Consider the following 26,397-nt stretch of genomic DNA (forward strand, 5'->3'; position numbering starts at 1 on the left):
CAAGAATTGCAGATACTAAGTAATATATATATATATATAACTGATATATAATATATATATAGTAGATAAACAGTAAGTTTATACTGTATAGCACAGGGAACTATATTCACTATCTTGTAGTAACTTATGGTGAAAAGCAATATGAGAACAAATATATGTATGTTCATGTATGGCTGGGGCATTATGCTGCATACCAGAAATTTACACATTGTAAACTGACTATACTTCAATAAAAATATATATATACAAACAAAAAAAGAAGTGAGTCAGTATGCTCAGCCTTCCCACATTCAAAGAAAGGATTACACAAGGGCATGAATACCAGGAAGTGGGGTTCATTGGATGTCCATGTGGCAAGGTTATGTGGGCAGTTTGAAAAAAATCTGGAATTTGGGGGAAGTCCAGCTAGAGAGTCATCACCAGGAAAAGTATTTGTTATTGGGTATTAGGCATCTTAGAAAATCTTTGAAAGGATAGGCAGAATCAATCCTCAGTCTCCAGAAACATCTCCCAGAACCATACTGCAGAACCAGTCTGGCAAAGGATCTACTGTGGTCCCTGCTGCTACAGATCTCTGAGAAAGTTTGCCTCTGCGTCCTGTCAGTGCAAAATATATGCCAGGTGTCCTAGCAGTCTCTGCATGTAAACAACTTTAGAATCAAAGTTCTCAAAGAAACATATTTTGATTGACAGAACCCAAACTTATGTCCTAGTTACAAGCAGTTGCAAATGTGATTTTTAAAATACATCCTTTATGGGAGGAAAACATTAATATCATGGAGAAGTATTAAAATATAGAGTGCTCAAAAGATGTAAGGCATCTTACAAAGGACCACTGTCCTCACATTCTGAAGGAACCAAGATAATTTAGCAGAAATTGGGGATCATAAAACAAATCTAACTAAAAGCCACAAACAGATATGGATAGATATTAATCATGTCCATTAAAAACTCCAAAAAGAAGCAAAGAACAAGAAATAGTTTGTGATAGTTAAAGATGTAGATACAGAAATTAAGAATGTAAATTAGGTGGAAGAAATAGATGTGAGAATCTTCCAAAGTATAGAACAAAAAGAAACGGAAAATCTGAAGAAAAAAGATAAGAAACACATAATCTTAATCTAAAAGGGCCCACATTTAACCATGACATCTTAGAAAGAAAAGAGGGCATGAAATTATTTTTTTAATGTTTTTTAATTACCAGAACTAAAGGGAGATACTTGAACAGTTCTTCTGAGTACCAAATTCATTGAGTGCAAAAGGACCCACAGTTTTAGTATCATGCAATTTCAGAATACCCAGGATAAATATAAAGATGTTAATGACGACGAAACTGATTCAAAAAAAAAGCTAGTATTTTTATACTGCTTACTGTGTGTGAGCAGCTGTTTCAACATTATACATATTACATTATTCAATCCTCAAAATAATCCTATGAGTTAGCTACTACTATTATTATTATTAGCATTTTTCAGATGAAAAAACGGAGGAATTTACCCAAAGATACAGAACTAGCAGGTGGCAGACCTGGGATTCAAACCAGCAGTCAGTCTTAGTACTCCTGACCACTACTTCCTTTTTCAGTGACACCAAATTCTAGAGGGCAGGGAAATGCCTTCAACATTTTGAAGGAAAATGACTTTAATTTTAAAATTAACCAAAACATTCATCAGATATTAGGGGAGCATAATATATGTCCTGACACGCAAAAAATCATCTATTCCCAAACCCATTTTCAGACATGCAAGAACTCGGATAAGCAAAAACTCATTTTCAGACATGCAAAACACTGTATACTTTTTCTGAAAAAGTAACTTAAGGATCTAGTGCGACAAAAGGAAAAATATATCAAAGACAATGACATGAGCTCTAAAAACAATGAAACTAAAGAGCGTAACAAAAAGCTATCCCAGCATAACTACTATGCTTATTACCTAGAAATAAGTCAATGTATATTCATAGCCTCAGGATATATTGAACACCTGGAAGGTATTAGTTATAGGGTAAAAAATTTTCCCCTTACAACAAAAAACAGACTTTTAAAAACGCCAGGGGTACAAAATCGTACAAGAATATTAACTCCAAAAGCAAAACAAACTACACATAGCACTTTTCAAAGTACTTGACAGAGTTTGAGGGATGAGAATGGATTTGACTTTGACTCTTGGAATATCCTTGTTGACATGAAATTTGATTTTTCTGCGCATCCAACCTGCCCTGTTTCTTCATTAAACAATGTTTATTTAAATGTAATTTTCTAAACTGTCTTCCATTAAGATAAACTGACAAAATAACACAGCTAACTGGACATGGAAAGAAAAGAGAAGTAAAGAAATACGCAGGCATGCAAATTCCTCTACTGTGCATGTTAGTAAAGAAACAATATCTAAAGAGCATGGCTCAAGAAACAAGTTTAAACATATCACTTAAAGTAATCAAAGTAACCAAAATAAGACGCAGTCTTTAAAAATAGAACTAACAAGAGCAGGAGGAGGGTGTCAGAAAAGGAGACAGTAGAAGTGAATTAAATTCCGCGTTTTTCACGCTGGTAATTCGTAGACATTGCTTAAAACCCAGGAACCGCGGCGCCGAGGCGTCAACGACCACGCGGGTAGCGCGCCGGAGGCAGCCGTGAGGAGACGCAGAGACTGCGACAGGCTTACCTGGGAGCAGGACGGCTGCAGAGGCGAGCTAGACTATCTCCGTCTTGTCTGAGTTTCAATTTCCAGATACACGTTGAAAGAAATCCAAAAAGGCGGATGCTTTCCTCAAAAAGCGGAGGCGGCCTGGAGGAACGGCCGCGCGGCCGCCCTGGGCGCCCGCCATCTTGCTCCCGCTTCCGCGCCTGCTCAGGCGCGGGCTCGGCTCCAGGCGCAGGTGCTTCCGTTTGGAGCCAATTGACCTCTCGCCTCCTGGACCTTTGGCAGCGCGTGGATTGGCCCAGAGAGGGGCCGCGGGTAGAATCTGACGCCGTTTCTCAAGAGACTCCAGCTGCCGCGGCCCGAAGCGCCTTGGGCATCCGAGGAGCTCAGGAGGGATGGGCCGCACTGCCCCGGGAACGGGGCCCTGCTCGGGCCGCTCCAGGTTCTGCAGTTTTGGGGCGCCTGGAGAGTGGACAGCGGGCTGTCAGGGCAGCAGGAACCCCCCCCCCCCAAGTGTATCTTGAGCTTCGAGCATGAACTGGGAGGTACTGAGCTGAAGAGCTTGAATTATGTCGAAAAGGACCACCCCCCCCCCCCCCACCCCGGGGCCACCTAGACATCACAGGGTGAGACTCGGAGAGGGAGCTGGAGGTTCTGTGATATGCAAACGGAGTGACACGCAGGAGTCATTTAAGTCCTGCAAACATATTGGAAATACCCGAGACCTTGTTTGTACTCACAGGTTGGTGAGGTCTAGGGAAACTTGAATTATGTTTACCCAGCTTTCAAATCATCATCATCATTCTATTCTGCAGAAACTCAGTGTAATATTAAACGTATTTTATCTCACCTTTTTGGATGCAGAATGTGTTGTCTGTGTCCTGATCCAGCCTCCCAGTGCTGGCCTTGCTCTCCACGTATCGTCTCCAATCCAGCAGCTGCGGCGGCGGCCCCTGAGAACTGTAGAAACACACAATGCAGCCTCGCCCCAAGCCTTCCCCAACCAGAAACTGCAGTGCAGCAAAAGGTCTCCCACCCCGAACTCCTCATGACTCATGAAAACATCAAAGCCTGAGAAGCCCTGCTCTGAAAGAGTAGTTCTTAACCTGCCTGTACTTTAGAATCACCTGGACAACTGAAAAAAATTCGGATGCCTGGGCCCCACCTCAAAGCAATTAAATCAGAATCCCGGGGAGTGGAGCCAGATGGCAGTGTTTTATAAAAGCTTCCCCAGGTGATTCTAGTGGTCAGCTCCTGTTGAAAACCTTTGCTCAAAGGGTCAGCCTGACTGAATTTAAGGGATGCCTTTACCGTGGCTGCCCTCCTTACAGATTCAGATATGCTTCCCTCTCCTTCTCTCTGCCATGGACTTGCCTACTTTGGGCTCCTTCTTTCTTAATAAATGATCCTTTGTCCAGTGCCAGTCGGGAGTCAACCATGGAGGAAGATAAGGAGAAGTGAGCTCAGGTGATTAAATGAAGAGTGAGGAGATCAGCCCTAATACCAGTAAAAGCTTGTGTCAAACTGAAGTGAAGGAGGGAGAATTATGAAGGACCTTGATGGCTGGGCAGAAAAGTTTATTTAACGTGGTGGGGCGGGGGAAGAGAGCCATTGACGATTGGAGAGAGGTGGAGAGAAAGGTCTGATGAGAGTTTAGTTTGGTAAACTGAATCTGTATCTGAAAATACATCTTTACCCATTTCAAACCAAAAATTGAGATGATAGTCACTTAGGTATTCTTCTGATAACCACCTACCAAGGTGTTTCTCATACCAATCTGCTCTGGGGCCGATAATGAAATCCAGTAAACCCTTGCTAATTACTTTCTCCAGTGAATTGTAAGACTGCCTTATCCACAGTCCAGAGATTTGTGTCATCAATAACTGCGTTAAATATCCTCAGTTCCTTACATTTGGGGTTTAATTTTGGTGTTAATTGTACCAATTAACTCACACAGCATAGTTTTACATACCTGCAGGACAGTTAGTGTGCTGATTCCTCTGAGGACACTATCCATGTTTCTCTGGCCCTGAAATTAATCAGCCTTCTGGATAAATAACCGAAAAGTCGAAATTTCTTCCTCATGTGAAACACTCCATAATATCTTTGAATTAAAACTCAGAATCAACCTTACTGGTGTGGCCCTATCACAAATGTGGCTGAAAGATAGATTAAAGAAAGTGAATAGGCTTCCATCCTTCAGATCTCCTTGAAGAAGGACATTTGTCATTTGAGCTAGCAGTTTTAGGAGCCAAGGTCTTCTCCAGCTAATCAAATCATCTCCATCTACTAGTACTTACTCCTCCCTGCCTGGGCTGTATTATAGTTTCCTTGTATTAACTTACCAGGAAAATTGGTAAACCCAAGTGGCGTGTTTCTCCCTAATCTCTGGGTTGGGTGGGGTAGTGGAAGACAATTTACAATAAAATCAAACTGCATATTTTTTTCACTTATATTGTGAGAATTTCCCCCCATGACATTAAATGCTTTTGGAAAATATGATTGTACATGATATAGTTTACATATATTTTGCAAATTACATACCATAACTTTTTAAACCATTCCTCTACTGTTGGACATTCAGTTTGTTGGACAACTTTTATTCATCAATAACTGCCATGAATTTTCTCCTGTGTAAATCTTTGACTCCTTAACAGATTATTTACTATGAACTGCAAGTACCTTGTTTCTCCTTAGCATTCTCCTCAGTGCTAACAGTAGGCGTGGTTTCACATATGGCGCTTAATAAAAACACGTTAACTCCACTCGTGGTCTAGATCAACTTGCATTGGGGCCCTATTAAAACTATCTCTTTAAGAAAGAAAAATACCATATGATATAGTTTATTTGAGGAATCAGAAATAAAGGACACAAATGAACTTATCTACAAAACAGAAACAGGCTCACAGACTTAGAAAACAAACTTATGGTTCAGAGGGAAAGGGGATGGGAAGGGATAAATCAGGAATTTGAAATTTGCGCCTCCTGGGGAGTGATAGAAATGTTAGCTATCTTGATTGTGTGGTGGTTTCATGGGTGGTATCAAAATTTATCAAATTGTATATCTGAAATATATGTAGTTTACTATACAGGCATCATGCCATAATAAAAGTGTTTTAAGAAACTGTCTCTTTAATAATAAGCTATACAGAATCACAAGATTGTGGCAAATCCAATTATCATCTATCATGAGTTGTTCACTCTATAAATAGACATCTTACATTTTGTTATATTCAACTTCTGAAATGTAGCAGACACCATTAAAGCACTAGAAAATCAAAGCACAAGTAATAATTCTTTTAAAAAAACACTTTCCAACATGTATATATCATACATATTTATTCATCTGCTGCAGCAGCAAAACTCCCTATTCAAGTGATGTCCTTTCAAGAGGAACTATTTAACAAACCTTAGGCAGTACTGGATTTAAGCTACCTTCCTGGTGCCTTATATGATGTATGCCGTCATATACAATGTATACCATCATATGCAAATTATAGCATCAAGTCCCGATTTGACTGTCGGATGCAAACATCACACGCATGCACATGTACGCAAGCACACACACTCATATTCTGTGTATGGCAGTAATGTCCCAGGACTAACGTCCCAGGACTGATATGACTATCAACTGTTGAGTCATCAAGAGAAACAGAACACCAAGACAGAGGAAACCTACATCCCAAAGCTATTTAACTACTGCCTTTGGGGAAAAACAGAGTAACAAAAATACAAAACACTTCCAGAAATCATCTTTAAAATGTTTAGTTTTCCCAACATCATGAAGTAGACTGAACCCAAATAGGATTTAAGTATCTATCCAGCTCTGGGCCCAGAGTTGCTCACGGAATACAGGTTAACTTCACAAAGATTTAGACTGAGTCCATTTACTTCTGATATATTGTGGGGTTTTATTGTTGTTGTTGTTTGTTATTTTTGTTTGTTTTGGTGGAGAAGTACTAGGGCTTGAACCCAGGGCCTCGAGCATGCACTCTACCACTGAGCTATACCCTCCCCCAATTTACTTTTCATCCCTGCAGGGGTTCTGGAATTGTTTCCATTCTCTGTGGTTTTACCTGATAGCAGCTCATTTTACATGAGGGGAAAAGAGATTCAGTCATATTCAATCTAAGGGCATCCTTAATCTAAGGGTATCCTGCTTCCTAAGCAATCTAGGGACAACTGGAGATTTACCATTTCAAAAATCATCCAAGTACTTTCTGTGTATATATGTAGGCTATATTTAGGCTCTCATTATCTCTTTGTGTTATGTAACTTGACTTTGCAACTTTTACTTCTGAAAGTGCCTGGTTACAGTCATGTATAACATATTAGCAAAGGCTGTTTCCTGGCCTATTCCCAGCAGTTACAAAAGAAACTTTCAGGCCACCTTCCCTATGATGTGCAGATGGGTTTGGTGTGCACCCCAGAGATGACAGTCGTCCCCTCTGCCCTCTCTGTTAGAGCCAGAAGAGGCAATCCAGTCACCTTGTGATCCCTGACCTTACCTGGCCTTAGCTGATTGGACACCAGACCCAAGATGACTCAAGCAGATTTTCTGCCCCAAGGACTTGGAGACAGCGACTCTGTGACTGAGTTGGCTAGCTGTATGTGTTTCTCTTTCTTGTGTTCTCCAAATAGCTTCCAGCCCTTCAGCTTTCTGAGTCGTGTGCTCCTTTAATATCCAAATAAAATGTAGTGAGTGCTGTGATGGAGACACATGCCATGTGTTCAACCAAATTTCATTTCCTTTTTCTCTTCTTGGGCACACATTTCCCAGCCTCCTTTACAGTGAAGTTGGGGCCATGGGAAGAAGTGATGTCAGCCAATTCCATGTCTGGTCCTTAAAAATGCAGTTCCCCAGCTTTCTCCTTCTCTTCTGTAGTGACCTTAGATGCCATGTGTTCAAGATGGTGACGAACCTCATGTCCTACACCAGGCTAAAATGTTTATGGTGTGAAGCCACTGAGATTTCAGAGTTTATTTGTTATCCCATCCTAGCCTAGCCTTTCTTGAAGAATACAAGCCTCACTTCACATATGGTGACAATCCCCAAACCTCTAGAAGTAGTTCTAAAAATTTCCAAGAACGCGCGAGGGCTTTAATTCTCCTAGTCCTCTTTGTCTGAATTCCTGTAACTGTTGAATTCTTGATGCCTCTTGAGCCACTGTTCTTGCTTTGTATTCCCTTCCCTCCTGACCTGGAAGGGCTCTTTTTCTGTTGCTATAAAGCTGTTGTATGTTAGTCTTTTTACTAAAAACTTTGAGACAATGGACCAAAACAACATCACAGTACAGAACAGGAGACAATTTCAAATTAACCATTAGACATAATAAAAGTCAATGGCTATCTCATGGGGCACAGGTTAACAATTTTGATACTGCAATACACATGTGTTGGAGTTGGACAATTAAGTAAGTAGATGGCAAATGGTTGAGCCAGGCTTCTCTAGTTGGGAGTGGGAGTTTATAGTAAGCAAGGGGAAGAGGCTAGGATAATCCATGTGGTAATGGATTAGAGTTGGAGACATCAGTATAGATTCATGTTTATCTTGAAATGAGAGAGATGGTTACATATAGAAATATTTACAGGTAGGTATGTATGCATAGGTTAACAAACATGCATATATTTCCTTGTTCTCTGAGCTGAGAGGGCTGCTCCCCAGCAGCAAGGAACACACATAGCACCCAGATCTTTGTTTCTAATACCATTCTCTAATAAAAGGAACCAGGGCTCCTTGGAGAAACTGCTGATTCTAGGACTGGGGCAGGAAACATACAAGATGAGCCCTAAATTTCTAGTCACAAGGGAAAAAAATTGTAACTGTGTATGGTTACAGATGGTAACTAGACTTATTGGGGTGATCATTTTGCAATGTATATGTATATGGAATCATTATGTTGTACACCTGAAATGAATAGAATGCCATGTGTCAAATGTATCTCAATACAAATTTTTAAATTTAAATTTTGAAAAATGAAGAGGCAATTCCTCCAGTATTTGCAAAATACATAACTCATAGAGAATTTCAATATGAAGAATTCCTACTACTCAGAAGACAAACAACACAGTAAGTTTAAGATATTCGTGCTATAGTATGCTCAGGAAAGGTGATATGGTCTCTAGAGTAGAAAGACATTCTAACATCTCTTAGGACACCCAAAGTTAGTGTTTGTTCCATCACAGCAAAATGCTTCTTTTCTAAGACCAAGATGAAATAATACAAGGGTAGAGTGGAAGACGTTCTCCTTTCCAGACACCGTATGTACATAAAATATGGGAGAGAATTAGTCCTGGAAAAATCTAAATGCAGTAAAAATTTTTTCCCCTATTTTCTGGAGTCTTGAGATAACACTCTACAAATACTGAGGACATATACATTAAAAATCCATATCAAACTCTTATTAATTCAGAGCATTATGGGGGAAAAAAAGGGATAAGCCAGGAGCATGTTACAGTGCCAGAAAGTAGGAAAGTGCACAAAACCAAGAAACAAAACACAAAACTCAAATAATGGGATGTGTCAAAGCAATACAGGGGCCAACTGAAAAGGAAAGAACTCCTAATGGCCAGAGCTGGCCAACATTTGAGCAACAAAATAAACAAAGTAGTACTGGATTATAACCCAAAGCATAAATAGCCATGAGTCTATACTGACATAAATAAATGACTGAATAAATAAATGGGAGGCACAGACAAATATCTCATGCAGAAAAATTCTCTTTCCAGCAATGCCCAGTGACCTTGCCTGTCACCACCAGAAATGCACATTAGGGAGTCTCTCGAACAGGCTTCTTCCTCTGGCGTCCCCCCAACACAGTTGATGCATCTTTCTTTTTTTTTAATCAGGTTGACCTTCTTCATGTGCTCTGTCATTCTGATGAGCTCAGAATTCTCCCAACTCTTTCCTGAGCTATTGTGGTTCCCCGGGCGCAGCTCTCAGAGAAAACATGCACCAGGGAGTGGGACTTGCAAAGGCATTAGGAGAAGTCAGAGGAAGCTGTGGAGGTGGAGGGGGACAGCTCTTGGTGAGGCGGCTTTAAATTTTTTTCCATTTTTGTCTATCATTTTTCTGGACTTGGTGAGAAGGAACGAGATTTCAGGGTTGGCCATGCTGCCATCTTGAAACTGGTCTGTCCTCTAAAATGTGCAAACAGTAGAGCTGTTCCTTTCTTTTCTTTTCTCTTTACTAGCATTTTCTCCTTCCTATAATCAGCCAAACGCCCCCTGCAGAAACACTGTATATGGATTGGCAATTTAGTTCCCCAAAGTTCAGTTGTAACTCTGCAGATGTTTCAAATTTAAAACCATTTTTTTTCCATCTCTGGTTTCTCAAAGATTCTTTGACCCTACAATTAAAAAAGGAAAAACAAATAACTACCAAATGAACGCACTAAAGACCATACCTCTTGACTCAGTATTGTTAACTGTCTATATAATGTTAATCACCAATCCCTGAGTTCAGGAGAGCAGACAGTGTGTGTGCACCCCCGGGAGCTGATGCGCAGTCCCCTCAAAGACGGCTCTCCTGCACTTGAGTGGGTATCTCATGTGACCCTGATTTTCTCACAGATGTTTCATGCTGTAATTCTTGATTCTACAGTTGTTATTTTAATCTTACAGAAATAATTTAGCAGAAGGCAGAAAAGCTAGTATTTATTAAGTACATCCTACCTGCCTACTATTTTGTTCCAAGTACTTTATCTCATCTAATGTTCCCAACCACCTCATGAGGTAGGAATTACTACCCACTTCTTATAAATGAGAAACCTGAGTCTTGGAGATTAAATGAACTGCCCAAGATTGAGCTCCTTATTAAGCGGCAGAGGCAGGATTCAAATCCAAAGCCCATGTCTTTAGAACCCACCAAACTGAGAATTGGATACATTTAAGTGAAAACATTGTGGAAAACATGTTCTCCCGATAATTACTATTCATTCAGCCCTTATAATATACATACTTTCTCTCTAATCTTTGTGAAATCTGTAAGTAGGTATCATTGCTGTTTTATAGAGAAGGAAACTCATCCTTCAAGGTGTTGATTTGCCTGCAGTCAGTCTCATGGTCAGACAAGGAACTGGTTCCATACAAGGGTGGGACTGAGGTAGGAACCCAGGTCCATGTTGTTTCAGAGATGTGCTTTTTTTTGGTAGATCAGCTGGATCTGGTGAACTCACTAAGAGTGACTGTTTATTGAGGTCTAATTATATGCCAGGCACTAAATGGAAGAAATTTTTACATATTGAGGTATGGAGAAGTCATTCTGGCTTATACATGATTTAACTTGAATTTTATGCTAAGACAGCCTGCTTATAGCCCAACAAACAAACATTGTGCATCTGCTTTAATTATTAAAGAAAAGGGTGCATTGGCCAGAAGTAAAGAATGTCGATGTTCATAGTGAAGATTAAATACCTCCCTTCCGGGGACACCAATGCTGCTCCACTTTTGATGGTAAGACTCCTTTCCCAGGTGCCTAGGCCATACTGACGTGCTGTGTACATACTGATTTTTTTTTTTAAACGATGAAGGGTGTCTACTGATATTATCATCATCTGATTGATTGATTTTCCATTTCTACTCTAAACTATAGCCCCCACACAGACTTTAGGGGAGTCATTTATCAATGTACCCCCAGCTCCTAGAATAATGCCCAGCATAAAAGAACTGCTTAGTAGATAACTGAGTTACACTAAATCAATAGGCTAGGTAGATTCAAGTATTTGTTGAATTAAATTGCATTAAAAGGTTAGGATCTGTAATGTGTCTGACTGACACACAGCTAGGAAGCGGCAAAGCCAGAAAGTGAGCTCTGCTTATTCCAGCACGTGTTTATACAGAGGAAACCCAGGGAACAGGAAGGAAGAAGATCTCAGTACGTCGGCGATATAGCCCAGGGGTCAAAGAAGACAGGGGAAGGGAAAGGGTTTCGGCTGACAGGTGCTGAGCAGAGAGGAAAGAGTGAGGAAGAGGAGGCAGGAGCAGCTACTGCACAGAGAGCTGGCAATTGGAGAGGAGAGTGGACAGTGTTAGTGGAGGCTCCTCCCTCTAGGGGAGGCTTTGGCATAACAGGGAGCGGAGAGTGAGATCCTGATGCTGAAGAAAAACAGGTATGGGGGAGATGTGGCAGAAGAGGCATAGGTGAAAGGGTCAGCTTTCAACAAGGCGGGATGTCAGGCAGGAAAAAAGATGAATGGGTAGCACGTCCTGGAGGCCTCAACCTTCTCCTTGTGGGGGAATGTAAAGAACACCTGCTGAGAAGTGGGGGTGGAGAAGGGGGGCAGGGAGAAGGCTGGAGAGGGAGGAGGTCGGGAAGTGTCTAAGGGCAAGCTTGTGCAGATGGACAACATAGGTTTGTAATAAACCAGGTCTGAAGAGTTGGTGCCAATCCCCAGAAGTTCGGTGAGGCTTGGGAGAAGCACCAGAAAAGGCTGCCTGCGGGAACTGCCCAGAGTTGGCAGCCTGTGACAGTATGACGTCGTAGCCTGAAGGGCTGGTGACAGGGAGGGAACTGCTCCCCTCTTCCGGGCCCACATTTATGTGTTATTTCTTCTTATAATACCCCATCGTCATTAAGTATGAAAGCAGTCCACTTCTGCAGAATATCTTTCCTCACCTACAAGAATAAAAAAGAGATTCCCATTTTAAAAATACATTAGGTGATCATTACCAAACAGAACAAAATCAATCTTTTTTTTTAAGAGTCTGAACCATGGTTAATTGCTAATTAGAGTTGGGGACCTGTTGTCTAGAAAAGTAATAATTAGAACAGATTTCAAAAAGTAAATATACAAGCAACATGTTCATTATTGAAAATCTGGACAATACAGAGAATTTTAAGAAGAAAAAAGTATCTGTAGTCACATGATCCAGAGGAAAAAGCATTTTTAATATTTTGATGATTTTTAAAGCTGGAATCACCCCGTTGATTATTCTGTACACCATGCTTGTCACACACTGTCAGGAATGTTTTCTAACTCATCAAAGAATTTTAAAACTATGAATTCACTAACTGTGTCATACATTTTATAGATATACTACATTTAATTTTTTTTAACTTTCAGCCTGTTTCCAAGTGAAAAATTTCAAGTTGAAAATTGCTGCAAGGTACATTCTAGTCATTACCTTAGAACAGATTTATAGAAGTGGGACCAGTAGGTCAAAGAATGTATTTTTCAGGTAAAATTTTAAAATTATTTTTTGAATGAGTAATACACACATAGGTCAAAAATCAGAATGACCTAGAAGGTCCACAGTCTTATTCCCATCCCTGCCCTTGTGCTCTTTGACCCCTATAGTTAACTTTTTAGTTTCTTATTTTTCCTTCCAGTGTATCTTTCTTAAATGTTTATTCTTAATTCTCTCATTCTTACAAAAAAAGAGAGACTATCTTTACACAACTGTTCCATGTCTGGTTTTTTTCACTTCATTATCCTGGACATCTCCCCCTATCAGTGTGTAGAGATATTTCTTATTCCTCATCTCCTAGTGGTTATGTTTGATGGTGTGGTTGTACCACAGTTTATTCCACCAGGACCCCTGAATTGTCCTCCTCTGCTATTATAAATAAAGCTATCATGAATAACCTTGACATATGCCATTACATAGATGTTCGGAAATAGCTATATATAGATTCCAAAAATGAGATGTAGCGTGACCCCCTGCCGCCAGGGTGTGCAGGAAAACATTCTTTGCAGAGCTTTGACCTCATAAGCAATCTGATTTTTAAATGTTTTACTAAATTCTTGGGCCCATGTGAAGTATAGAGATTTATCGCTGAAACTTTAGTATAATGAGTAAAAAAGAGATACTTACATATTTGTGGATTGTCCAATAAATGCCAAGATTCTTCAATGTGCAGGTACCATCTTTTTGTGTTCGTTATTGTCACATGCACCATTCCTAATTATTTCCACTGTTAAGATAAAAGGAGCAAAACTGTTATTACTTGCAATGCTCTGGCTGTTCGGGATCTACTCATATTGCAACAGTATAGATTTTCTGGCCTCTGCTTTTCCCTAGTACCATTTATTTAGTGCTGTTCACATTACTTGTTGCCACATCATCCATCTTGCCCCCGGGGAATACAGACTTCTAATGGCTTTCTTCAAGGTTGTTACTGTGCTGTGTTGATGGCATCCACAAACTCTAGTCTTGCCAAAAGTATGCAGGAAAACGTGATTGGGAATTTTTTTTCTGATCATGGAAAATTTACCATTTAGAATTTTATCACGTACGTGTACGACAGTTTCCAACCATGTCTTCTCTTGAAACTTTAGCCTGTGGTTACTACATTTCTAGGTGTGATTTCTTTCAGTGTCGACTGCACCCTGACAAGGAGTTAAACTTTAGTCAGGCTCTGGAAACTTCTCCTCGGTCCATCTATGCACTTCCTTGTAAAACCCAGATGTAGCAAGAACCCCAAGTCAATTTAACCAGAACCCCTCACCCTAGATAACTGATCACCCTTGATATCTGAATGGGTTTCTCATCCCTGACCATCCCCCAAGTGATGTCCTATTACCTTGGCCTCTTCAGCAAAGAATCCCGTTAGGCCCAATGAAGACAATATTTCAAGAAGGGAGACTCTCAAATACTTTGAGAGACTGAGTAAGATGAAGATTCCTTACTGAGGACTGATCACTGACATGCAACATAGAGACTGCTGGTGTCCCTGACAGGTGTACCTTCAGTGGAGCAGTGGGGACAGAACCCTGATCTCCTAGAGAGTGAAGTAATTAGAGAAACAGAGTAGGCTCCTGGGCAGTTGAGGGGTAACTTGATGTCTGAGGTTATAAATCTGAAGATCTGCCCTAGCAGTCATGTGTTTTTCATGAGCCACATTCAGCTGCTCAAGTGCAGGCAAAGAGGAGGCAGAGGAGAGCTGTACTTAACCAGAGCGGTCCAGTAAGTATGAAGGAGGCAGTTGAGGATGTACGGATTGACGGGCCAAGGAATGTAAGCTGAATAATGAGTGAAAGAGTGGTAAAGCAGTTGAGTGGAGTTCTAGGTATGGTCAAAGCCCAATTCAGTATGCTTGTAAATACAACATGCGTACACAGATCAGAGTCTCCTCTGGGTGAGTTCCACACAGATTCAATGTTCATCTAGTTTATCAAGAAGTAAGTACAACGAGGCTGGGTAAATATGTTTTAAATTTTATTCTTATTTGAGTTTACAACAATTCAAAGATGGCAGATGCCCATTATAAATGGGTATACTATACCAAAGCTGTATTATAAGGCAAGGAAGCCCAAAAATTACTGAAAGATCTTTAAAAATGTACTTCATTTGGCCACATCATTGATAGTCTACGCTGTGGAATTTTTGATGTCTCTCAGAAGATACATTTATGTCAATTTTCATTTTTATCAGGTTCTAAGAAACTTCATTAAAAAAATAACTGGTGGGAAAAAAAATGTTTTTGAAAAGATTATTTGTGTTTAAATAAAATGCCTGATAAATTAGTGAAAGGAAGAAGTTTAGAGGGCAAACTTATAAAAATACTGTGAATTTGTATTAAGTAATACTGATAATAAATGATTTTTGTGGGTAGATAAAGAAAGTAATCTTTTTGGTTCCATATGTATATAAAGGCTTTCAAAAAACCAGTAAACATTTTTAAAGGAATTTAAATCCCTTTTATAAGTTAATTCAGCTAATTAGTAACTGACTTTTCTATGCCTTTATTTTTTTCCCCCATTACATGTCTTTTGGACATTTTGCTACTGTAACCAATATTGGGTAGCAAAAGAGAAAGGGGACAGAACTCAAATCAGTCATCCGAATTACTTATTAGCATCTATGAAAAATGCTAGATCTGGGAAGGGCTGTGACAATTAAATGTTCTATGAAATAAGGCATTGTTCTTTCTTCCAAAATTTTCATTTATCTTTGTTTTCCTTGGCCTTGGGAACATGAATAATTTAGCATTGCCTATACTTACCATCAAGGTACATTAAATGAAGATTCCCTTGTCTGAAATCAGAAAGATGTAGCAATACTCTATTCTACTTTAGAAAATCCTGTTTCTCCAGTTGATTTCCTCTCAGTTAGTTAGGTACTCTTGGTACACTTGGAGGGTCTTAGAAAGATAACTGGCCTAGGAGGTTGGAGACCTGGACTTTAGTCACAATTTGGGCAATTTGCAGCTGTACAACATTAAAAACGTAACTTCTCTGATTTTCAGTTTCTTCTGCTGCAGAGACAAGAATATCTACCTGACCTATTTCACAGGTACTGTTGGGAGTACTAAATAATACAGTGTATCTGAATGTGCTTTGCAATATGTAATGCATTAGATTAAAGTTGTTGGTAAGTGCTTTAAAAATGTGGTTTGCTATTGGTAAATGCTTTAAAAATGTGGTCTGCTGTGTTCTTTTTATGTTAAAAAATCAAAACAGAAGTCATTGGGAAATATAAATGCTTATGAATCATATAGACCAAATGTAAATAAGTAATTTACAAATGCTTTACAATAAAATCAAAGAAATTATTTACGGATTTTTTAAAAATAAAAAATCTTTGATGCTAAATATTCATCAACTTAACTTAATCATTCTTTCTTTTATAAGAATGTTCACTATGTGACATTATAACTCTCCAAAGGAGAAATTCTGTAATTAGTTCAGTTCTCTGCCTTTAAAGCTTCATTATAAGGCAGAAGAATGGAATAATTGAAGTTTTAAAATAAGCAAAAATATATAACTCTAAACCACAGTCTCCTTATTTTAAAGAGCTTAATAGGAACACTTCCCCCAATATATTTATAAACAACTTACTATTTATATAATGTTAACACTAACTCACAACTTAAACCACAATGATCAAAGTCAATGTGCATTTCTTCTTCCCTTTATCAGTTAAATTACTAAATATCTGACAGTCTTCAGAGATTTCTCTGTATTTATTTTAAATGAACTATATGTAATATAAAAATGCTTATCTATTGAATAACTAAGGTGTTGGCCAAGTGTTTGGAATATAGATCAGGATTTTAGAAAAAATATCTGAGAAACATAGCAGTGTACCTGGTAGTGTCTCATGTACAAATCAGCCTGTGCAAACAGATGATATGGACAGGCATGAACAATAACTGAAGTAACCCACCAACCCCTCTTTTAAAATGGTAAGCTGAAAAGTTTCAATAGACTTCTTAAGAGCAAATGAATCATTAGTTTATTCTAAATCTTGTATCTTAGTTATATTAAATAGTGCAGTTTTTTTTAAATAAGAAAAGTATTAATTATAATGTAGGTATAAGAAATACTAAATTCTGGGCAGAAGCAAAATTCTTGCACCAAATGACAAAAGCGTAACAATAAAATGTGTTACTGAGTAACTCTAGAATGCTAATATGCCAACAGCACTATCATCTTTGCTATCAACAGTCCAAGATTCAGCTCTCCATCAAGAGTCTCTGTCTCCCTCTCACACACATACACTCTGACGATTTCTCACAGCATCTTGTCTTTATAAATGCAGCTCAGATTATCTTGTTTTTGACTATTGTCTTCTGAAAAAGATCAACATTCTTTCAACAGATCAGTGATCAAAAATGACCCCTCACTTTCATTAAAGGCCATTCTGTCTTTAAAGAGTAGCCTGCCAAGAACTTGCAGAGTTGAAATTAAATTAGCATTAAATTAAATTAAATTGGCACATACAAGCAGGTAAAAGTGAGTTTGTCTCACACTCAGCAGAACATACTGAGGTCAGGTTAGGAGCAAGTAATTGGTAAATTTACCCTCAGCGGGCAGAGAGGTGGGCACAGTTAAAACTATTAAAAGCTTGACCAGGCCCCTTTCATTGTAAAGTTTGCTTTGCAGTTCACCCCATCTGTGAGACAAGAAAGACTAACCAGAACTCTGTTTCCTCTAACATGGCATTATAAGTTAAACAGTAATACAGTACATTTCTGCTACGTCTGCGGTTTTTAAATTATTCATTGTAAATGTCCTATATTCTTTCCTATTTAATTAATTTCAGGGATTGAGCTTGGATCTATGCCTACGTCAAATTATCATTCATTCTCTGAAAAGCAGCACAAATACTGTTCATTCTGGTTTCAACACAAGTTCCTTAAAAAATGTTAAGGCCATTTAATGGAATCAAGGTCAACTGAAGATTACCCTGGCAGAAGTCACACTACTGAATAAAAATTTTTGAAAAAGAGCCATAAGTGGTTGTCTTGTGTTTTCCTTCTTGGTAACTGGAGAGCAATTTGTAGGATTTATTAGTCTCCAACATCTCCATCTCGATCTCCGATAAGCCAAAGAAAATGAAAACTTAAGGCTAACAAGGCTGTCCCGAGCAGATCACCCAGTGCCGTCAGATAGGGGATGGAGAAACTGTCTGGGTCCTTTCCTTTCCTCCAGAAATGATGGACCATCCAGTCGGCAATCCACAGCAAGGTAAACACCTAGAAGAGAACACCAAAAATTACTGCTGTGGCCTGGATGGTCCCAGCCCAGACAACATGGCCATATGGCTAAGACACTGCTTTCTCAAAGGAACAGCATCTAACTCAAGAACCATTCTGGAAAAGAATAATTGACAGGAATATTTTCTTTTCATAAGGGAAAAAAACCTATGTATCTCTGCAATTTATAACATTTTTCTTCAACTTGTCACATCTTTTCATTTTCTTCTAGCCTCCCCAAAACCACAATGATCCTTATATTTAACAGTGTTTGTTTTACAGTTGCCAAACCACTGTTACGTGTCAACTTCTTTCTATGTGATAAATCTGTGAAGAAGGAAGAAGACATAGGAAGAAGGAAATAAAAAACTAAAATAAGGAGCAACATTCTCCTACTGCAGGTATAATGAAACTAAATGAAGATGGAGAACGCATCATTCATTTAATTACTAACTATGAGGCCCTCAGTGGATTGTCAAGGAAAAATCCAGTGCAATAGTTAGAACAATAGCCAGAAGGTAGGTGAACTGAGGAATGAGTTGTCTGTATAGATACAGACATGGACAGAGTCAAAATATTTCAAATGGCTGTTCAAATATGAAGGTGATAACATGTATTTTCTAGGAGATCAGGAATATTAAGACCTTTGTAATGCTGTGAATTTTGAGATCGGACAAATGGTTTTTTTCTTTGATCCATTTAAAGTAAGAAGATTCTCTAATTTTCAAACTCTTGAAGTATAAAAGGGATTTGGAATTAGAGAGGTTAATGTTGACTGGCTTGGTCCGAGCTGGCAAGTATAGTGCAGTGGTTAAGAGCACTCCTCCACACCTTCTAGCTGACTGTGGGCAAGTTACTTAACCTCTCTGATTCTGTTTCTCCAAATGAACATGAGAGATAATAATGGCATCTACCCTCGTGAGGATGCTGAGAGGGTTAAACAACAGACTAAATAATTCAGGGCTGGGCACGCAATAAACTTTCAATAGACGCCTGTTATTAGTAGATTTTAGCAGTGTCACTGCTGTTACTAGTTGCAGACTCTCGGACAGTGAGAACACTGGTATGCAGAGGAGGAGGCCCACCCAGGTCTAGCCTCACCCAGGGTCTGTTACCCTTCGGTGCTCTGACAAGTAGGCTGTGGAAGTAAGGTGTCTGCCCTGGTTTCTAAACTTCTGTGTGCTGTGCTTTAGCTCGGACACCTTGTCCAAACAGAGAGATATACACCTGTCCCAAAGGAGTGAACTGCAGATGTCTTTGGACGTCCATCAGAGAGAGGGGTTGTACTTAAGTCCTATTTTCTTTTGCATGAGGTTGATTCTTCGTTAGTGTTTCACTGGCAAAGACTGCGAATCATACAACATTTCAACAGGACAATCTGTTTGCATGTGCAGGAAGCATGGAATATTAGAAATATTCCTGCACTTGGAAGTCATAAGGTCTGGATTTGATTCCCAGTTCTACCATTTATCAGCTCTATACCTTTTGGGCAAACTTATTACCATTGAACCTCAATTTCCTCATTTGAAGAAAACAAAACCCAAAAGGGCCTAATACCTGCCATACTTAACTTTGAGATAATTAGCAGGAGCCTTGGTTTAGGAAGATGAAGGGAAAGGTAAAAAGGTGGCACGGCCTCAGGTTACATTAATAAAAGTGTAATGTACAGACCCAGAGAGGGTGTCAGCCCACTGGGCCTGGAGGATTCCAGTCACATCTAGGCAGCGTGTTAGGGACTTGTTCACCCCCATGTCTCTAGTGCCCAGCAAACTAACGAGCTCACAAAGTAGACGCTCAAGAGCTGACTGAACGCGTGAGAACCAGCTGCAGACAAGGTCATACGAGAGACTCCTGTGAGAAAGAGGACTGTTTGTCCTGGGCAAGGGGGGCAAGAGATGTAAACTTAGGAAGGTTATTCTGTCAGCAGACACCAGTTTATAATACACAGCACCAGAGTTTTAGGGTAAAGGATAAAAGTTACCAAAACAACTTAAAAAAAAAAACAATTTGAGCTATCTATAAATGGAACAAGTTATACAGTAAACCCTGTATGACTGAAGTATATGAAGGCTTAATAAAGAAATGTGCTGACTGTGTGAGTAATACGTGCAGGAGGAAACAACAGTTTTAAAGACAATGAGGGGAGCTATTTTCTCTGGGATTGGTAGGAAATATAAACAAATAATCCATATTATATATGTGTTATAACATTACATATTTATACATTAACAATGTATTAAAGCTATATTTATATACATTTAGAAAATGTACATCATACACACATGACATACAACCCACTGACTCCTAGTATAACATTCAGACTGAATGGGAGGTTCATCTAGAATGGGGGCTGGCAAACGACAGCCATGGGCCCAATTCAACCTACTGACTGTTTTTCATAAATAAAATTTTACTGGAACACAACTCTACCCATTTGTTTAACATTCTGTGTATCTAGTTTATGATTTAGTCCTCACAACAGTCTTATTAAGTAGGTACTATTATTATCTCTAATGTTCACTTGGAGAAAGTGAGTCAGAGAAGGTAAGTGACCTGCTTTGGGGCTACAATAACAGAATCACGTAGATGGGACAGAAACTACATGGCCCACAAAAACTGAGATATTTACTATTTGGCCTTTTACAAAAAAGGTGTGTCACCCCCTACTCAGGGGACAAACGCCTGCTCACGTGGAAAGAAAGAAAACGGCATCCCTACCTCATTCCCCCAGGTGAGATCCAGGGAGAGACAACTATAGAGAGCAGTACTTGGAAAGTTTAAGAAGACAATGTAAGAAAAGATCTTCAAAGCCTTAATGTAGGGAATCATTTCATAAATAAAATGCATAGTATATTAAAGGATCAGTTTATAAACAGTCTATAACCTACATTAAAGATTCCTGTGGCTCAATAAATACCATAAGTAAAATTAAAAATCATGCCCCTGGCTTGGAAAAAAAAAAATCTCTGCACTACATGTAACTGACAAAACATTGGTATTCCAAATATTTAGAGAGAATATCCAGAGAACTCCTACAGTTCATTAGAAAAAGAAATAATCCAACAGAAGAGAAAAGGAAACCTAAGGCTCTAATAAACATATGAAAAGATGCCCAACCTCACTCATAATATACGGGTGTAAACTGAAACCACATTGGACTCCATTTCATATCCATCTGACTGGCAGAAATCAACTTTTAAATGACAGTAACAGTGAACATTGTTTTTGAAATGGCCTGTTGTGGGGCCATGCAGTGTTCAAAGAGGTTAACATGTATGAATTGATTTAATTTTCAAAACATCTCCGTTAATATGCTATGGATTTTTACTATCCTTATTTGACATATGAAAAAACAAAGGCCTTTATAGAGTGTAAGAAACCTGCCCAAGATCACACAGCTCATAGGTGGAGTCAGGCTCAAACTCCTCCACTGAAGTTTAGTCTAACACTAAAGTTCAAGTTCGTATCCATCGGTACAGTACACTGTTTTGATAAAACAGAACTCCACGTTGGCAACAGGAGTGCAAACTGGCACAACAATTTGGGGAGCAAAGTGGCCCTGTCTATCAAGTGTGAAGATGTGTATCCCCTCCATTCAGCAACTCCACATACAAACTGTTTTTTTTCCCCTTCTGCAGCACAGGCAAAAGGATAGAGCTATGTAGGCTAGAGGAGGCTGGCTAAGGGGCTCTGCTGACCCCAGGTCCTATGTGGCCCCCAAGGACTGAGGGGACCAATATCTGGGTGTCCTTGTGGCTGTTCTGTATACATACGTACTAAGGGAAACGTACAAGAGTATTCACTGCATCGTTGTTGTAAAAGCCAAAAACTGGAAATAAGCTAAAATGTCTACTGACAGAAGAATGGTTAAATTAACTCTTAGATCACACAACTGAACACTTTTATAGAAGCTAAAATAAATGAAAAAGAGCTACATGAATCAATATGAGTATGTCTCAAAAGCATAAGGTTGAATGAGAAACAGTTGAAGACTATGTACAGTATGTGATTCTAATAAGGTTTATAAGTATTAAAAGCAATACAATGTGTTATTTATAGATACACATATCTGTAGCAATAGTATAAAAACATGCATGGCAACGATACATACCAATTTGGAATGCTAATAACTGCTAGGGAAGGGAATGAAATGAGACCAAGAAGGGATACACAGGAGGTACCAACCACATATATAATGTATTTTTATTGATCATTTTGAAATAGTTATTTAAATAATCTGCTAACGGTTGCTAAAGCTGGGTGGTAAGTACATGGCTGTCTTATTTCCTATAATCTCCTGTACACTTGTACTTTGTAATACAAAGTGTAAGCAGCTGGGACAGTGGTAATTCACTGACCAGGGCTGCCTGAGCTACAACTTAAATACCTATCCAGAGGGCTGCCGAGAAAGGAAGGCAGTAAGTATGCCCTGTAGCATCCATGAAAGTTTGGATTTGTAAGTACCAAGTGGTGCTGAGGCTGACACCAAATGATTATTTAGAAGTCTGTGAATGGAGTAAGCAAATGTCTGCATTTTCTCAGCATTCTGGCAACTGTCCTCCCCAGGTAAGAGAATAAAGAGATGTTTTCTGGAGAAACTGAATGGGAAAGACTCAGGCCTCAAGGATACTAGGCTAGCCTATGAAGTACTGGCTGAGAATGAGGCTGAATTGGAAATCTGCAGTTAACAGTGGAATTCCTTCAGACCTTTATTTTCCTCCAAGAACAGTGGCAGGCAGGCATGTAACTCCCCAGGGAGGAGGTTGGATGTTCAAATCCGGAGGGCTCCCAGCAAAATGGCCAGCTGCCCCTGCCCCAATCCTCCAATAGTAAAGTGCCCAGTCAACAGTTGTCCCACTGCCAAGCTACTTAGCCTCTCCACGTGTCAGTCACCATCCTGTAAACTAGAGGAAACAACCCCTAACTCATGGAGAGGATGATGGGCGTATTAAGTAGTGCAGAACACTTAGGACAGTGCTTGACACACAGAAAGAACTTAACTACTCGCTATGAGTTTCTAAAAAAAAAAAAAAATGGGTCCTATATGAAGAAATAAGAATCTAACTTTTTCAACAGCAGCAGTGGGAGAAAAGGGAGCAATACCTTCAAAGTCCCAAGAGAAAAGTATTTCTAATCTGTAATTCTGTGCCCAATTTATCAACCAAGTGTTGAGGGTAAACTAAAGATATCTTAAGACATGCATGTACTTAGATAAATTCTCCCATGTTCTCTTTCTTTGGAACTTTCCTGAAGATTGGTTGATGCAAAATGAGGGAGAGAACCAAGAAAGACAAAGGCTTGGGATCCTGGAAATAGAACAGCCAACCTAAGAGAGAGTGAGGGAAGGCTCCAGGATAGAGCTGGACAGCAGGCTGGGGACAGAATCCAGACAGAGCTGGAGGACAGGGTGCTCCAGGATAAGGGCAAATTAGCAATTATCTAATATAACATAGAGTTTTGGGGCAAAAGCCTAATTATAGGTGGGTGATAGCTGTGATGGAGCACTTGGCCAAAAAATTAAGGATAGGTATACAGAAAATGATGCAAGTGAAAAACACAGGGCAATTACCTCCAGAAAAAAACTAAAGAGACTTAAAAGGAAAGGAAATAAATTATAATACATGATATGGCTCTGTGATAAATGATAATATATAAATTACAATATAATTATTACTTATTTATTAAATAAAAATTGAGCATTACTACATTAGAAGGATGAAAGTTAGGGACATAAGGCTTTGGATAAAATAGCTAAATCCTCACTAGCATAACTCTAGGTCCACAGATAATTTCTTAAATTGATAGAGCAGTATTAGCAATACAAGTACAGTAGAGAGATAAATAACAGAAGAGCCAAAGGAGCTCTGGTATCTAGAGTATTAGTGTCTAGTGTTTACACACACATAAAATATCTAGAATAAAATGAATACAACGGAACAGAATAAAAACTATCAGCATGTAAAAAAAAAAGTATTAGCATGTATAGCACACAGTAAGGATATTTCACAAAACTTTTGTTTCAGCTATGAAATTATATAAATTTATATATAAATAAAACACATAAGTGTGTGTGCATTTATTTCAATATAAACATATTTCTTACTTAGGGTTATAGTAAAAAATGTTTAAAAGCTACTGATCTAACATGGACACCTTACCTGTTACATTCTAGGGATTCAACAAGTAAATCCCTGGAAGAGGAAAACCATGTCTTCTTTCTATTTGATCTCTTGGTTCCCAGCAGAATATTTACACATGATAAGCCTGAAACCAGTGGCTGGGTACTGAAGAGGCTCAACCACTGAGTAACCGTGTTACTGTTAACAAGTGAAAAGACCTCTACGTCTTAGTCTCCTCATCTCTAAAATGAGACTCCCAGGCTGGTCACAGAAATTAAATGAGATAATACATTTAAGGGGTTAAGCAAATATTTGGTACAATAAATATTAGTACTATCATCATTGACCATTGATTGTTACTCTGTCTCAGAATTTATGATCTCCGTTTAAAAAGTAATTGGAATACAGACATGACTTTTAGCCTTCAGAAGCCTTCGTTTGGGCTTCTATTTAAAGTGGATGACTTTATGGTTCCACATGTTCTGGGTCTAAAGTACAAAAGTAAGAAATTTGCTGTCATGAACCACATAGTGATTGCTCTTACCTTTGCGTTTCTTCCCCCACCCCTACCCACATTCTTAGTCTAGTAAAGGAATTTATTTAAGTTCCCTTCCCATGCAATTTCTTTTTAAAGGTATTTTGACCACTGAAAGTTCAAGCAGGTTTAAATTTATTAATGTTTTTATAAATTAACAAAGGATATCAGTGTTTTTTTTGGAACACTGTGTAAATCAAAATCACAATAAGTATCAGATACTTCTTAAAGCAACATGCATTATTTTCAAACAAAATGATTACTTAAGAAATGTATGCTTTTTCACTGGGAAAACACACCCAAAATCTAACCAAGGGTAGACTGTGTTCTTACATCGTCTGTTTTTTATGAAATATGCATAACTTCTTTGGGTAAATATATCTTCTGAAAAGGCAACTTTGTAGCCCCAGCTAATTATGCATGTTCTAGATGTACTGCTTGGAATTTAAATAAATACATAAAGCACAAGAATATATATTTGCTTTGGATGATACTAATTCTCTCAGCCAGCTCCTTTTTTGAGCTAGAATCAACATTCTCATGCAACTACCCCTCAGTGCCCTGCTGCCAGTAACAGCCTTGTGTGTCGTGTGAAGAAAGATGATTTCTTGGGGAGAGAAATGTTTAGAAAGAGGACACAAATAAACACCACAAATAGCAAGTTAGTACAGTTCTTCCTAAGCTTTCACTTGCAAAGGCTGAATTTATTTCCCCTATGAAAATATGCTTCTCTAATTCCCAGATTGGATATGCTACTCAATAAAATCCAATATTTAAACATCTGCTAAGAAGAATTAAGGATATCGGTCAACAGGAATTCAATCTACTCCTGATATACAGATAAAAGCATCTTTTCTTTGGTGTGAATTATTTTTATGAGCTGGAACATGGGGGGTAATAGTCACTGAAGTTCCCAAGGAGTCCATGACACAAAAATGGTTATGACCTTTTATCCAAAAAAACCCCTTAGAATGTGTTCAGGAGACCATACAACAATATTCATAGCCTTGATTTTCAATAGCAAAAAAACTACAAACAACCTGTAAGTCCATTAAAAGAAGAATGGATGAAAAAAAAAAAAAGAATGGATGAATAAATTATGGAATATTCATACAATGGAATACTGTATAACTAAAAGAGATGAACAACAGTTCCACATATGAATGAATATCAAATACAATGCTGGGCAAAAGAAGAAAGCCGCTTAAACACAAGTTCACTATGACTCCATATTTATAAGTTTCAAAACCATGCAAAACTGAAAGTATACATTCTTAGGCATACAAATAAATGCATTAAGTCATAGGGAAAAGCAAAAACTTGTCAGCCATGCAATTCAGAATCAATAGTTTGCTTTGAGGAAGAAAAAGGAGTGCATAGGTAGCTTTAAAAGGCACAGGTACTAAGGCACCAGTAGTGTTATAATTCTCAAGCTGACTGGTGAGTGTCCTCGTGTTCATTGTATTATTATTCTTTATACCTTACGCATGCCATTATTGTTTATCTATTCAATAGTTAACATACAATTAAATTTTTCTAAAAAACACAGTAATTTTTGGCTGAGCATTCATTAATCCTGGCCCAATTATTCCTGCCATTGGTCACTCCCTCATCTGACCATGTCATTCCCTTCCAATCATGCAAAGAACCAATGATAGCTAATGTCACTTAATATTATGA

At 38.7% G+C, this 26,397-nt stretch overlaps 1 protein-coding gene and 1 long non-coding RNA gene across 5 annotated transcripts in view; both read right to left on the bottom strand.

Moving 5' to 3' along the window:
* Positions 1-2,762, bottom strand: part of LOC116156402 (uncharacterized) — a 53,601-nt gene extending 50,839 nt beyond the window's left edge. Inside the window, exon 1 of the long non-coding RNA XR_004140191.2 lies at positions 2,664-2,762. This is a non-coding gene — a long non-coding RNA (uncharacterized LOC116156402). The remainder of the gene's footprint in view (positions 1-2,663) is intronic.
* A 3,202-nt stretch (positions 2,763-5,964) lies between these two features.
* The window catches only part of SLC41A2 (solute carrier family 41 member 2), a 113,162-nt gene continuing 92,729 nt past the window's right edge, over positions 5,965-26,397 (bottom strand). For 2 of the 4 annotated variants that reach the window (XM_031462879.2, XM_031462878.2), the window contains exon 11: positions 14,789-18,063. In XM_031462879.2, coding sequence (XP_031318739.1) covers positions 17,878-18,063 — 186 coding nt within the window. In that variant the 3' untranslated portion in view covers positions 14,789-17,877. Of the gene's footprint in view, positions 12,259-13,457; positions 13,558-14,788; positions 18,064-26,397 lie in introns of those variants that run through there. The other 2 variants (XM_064491675.1, XM_064491674.1) reach the window with 2 other exon arrangements.

Source organism: Camelus dromedarius, chromosome 11, assembly GCF_036321535.1.
Source record: "Camelus dromedarius isolate mCamDro1 chromosome 11, mCamDro1.pat, whole genome shotgun sequence".
Taxonomy (NCBI): domain Eukaryota; kingdom Metazoa; phylum Chordata; class Mammalia; order Artiodactyla; family Camelidae; genus Camelus; species Camelus dromedarius.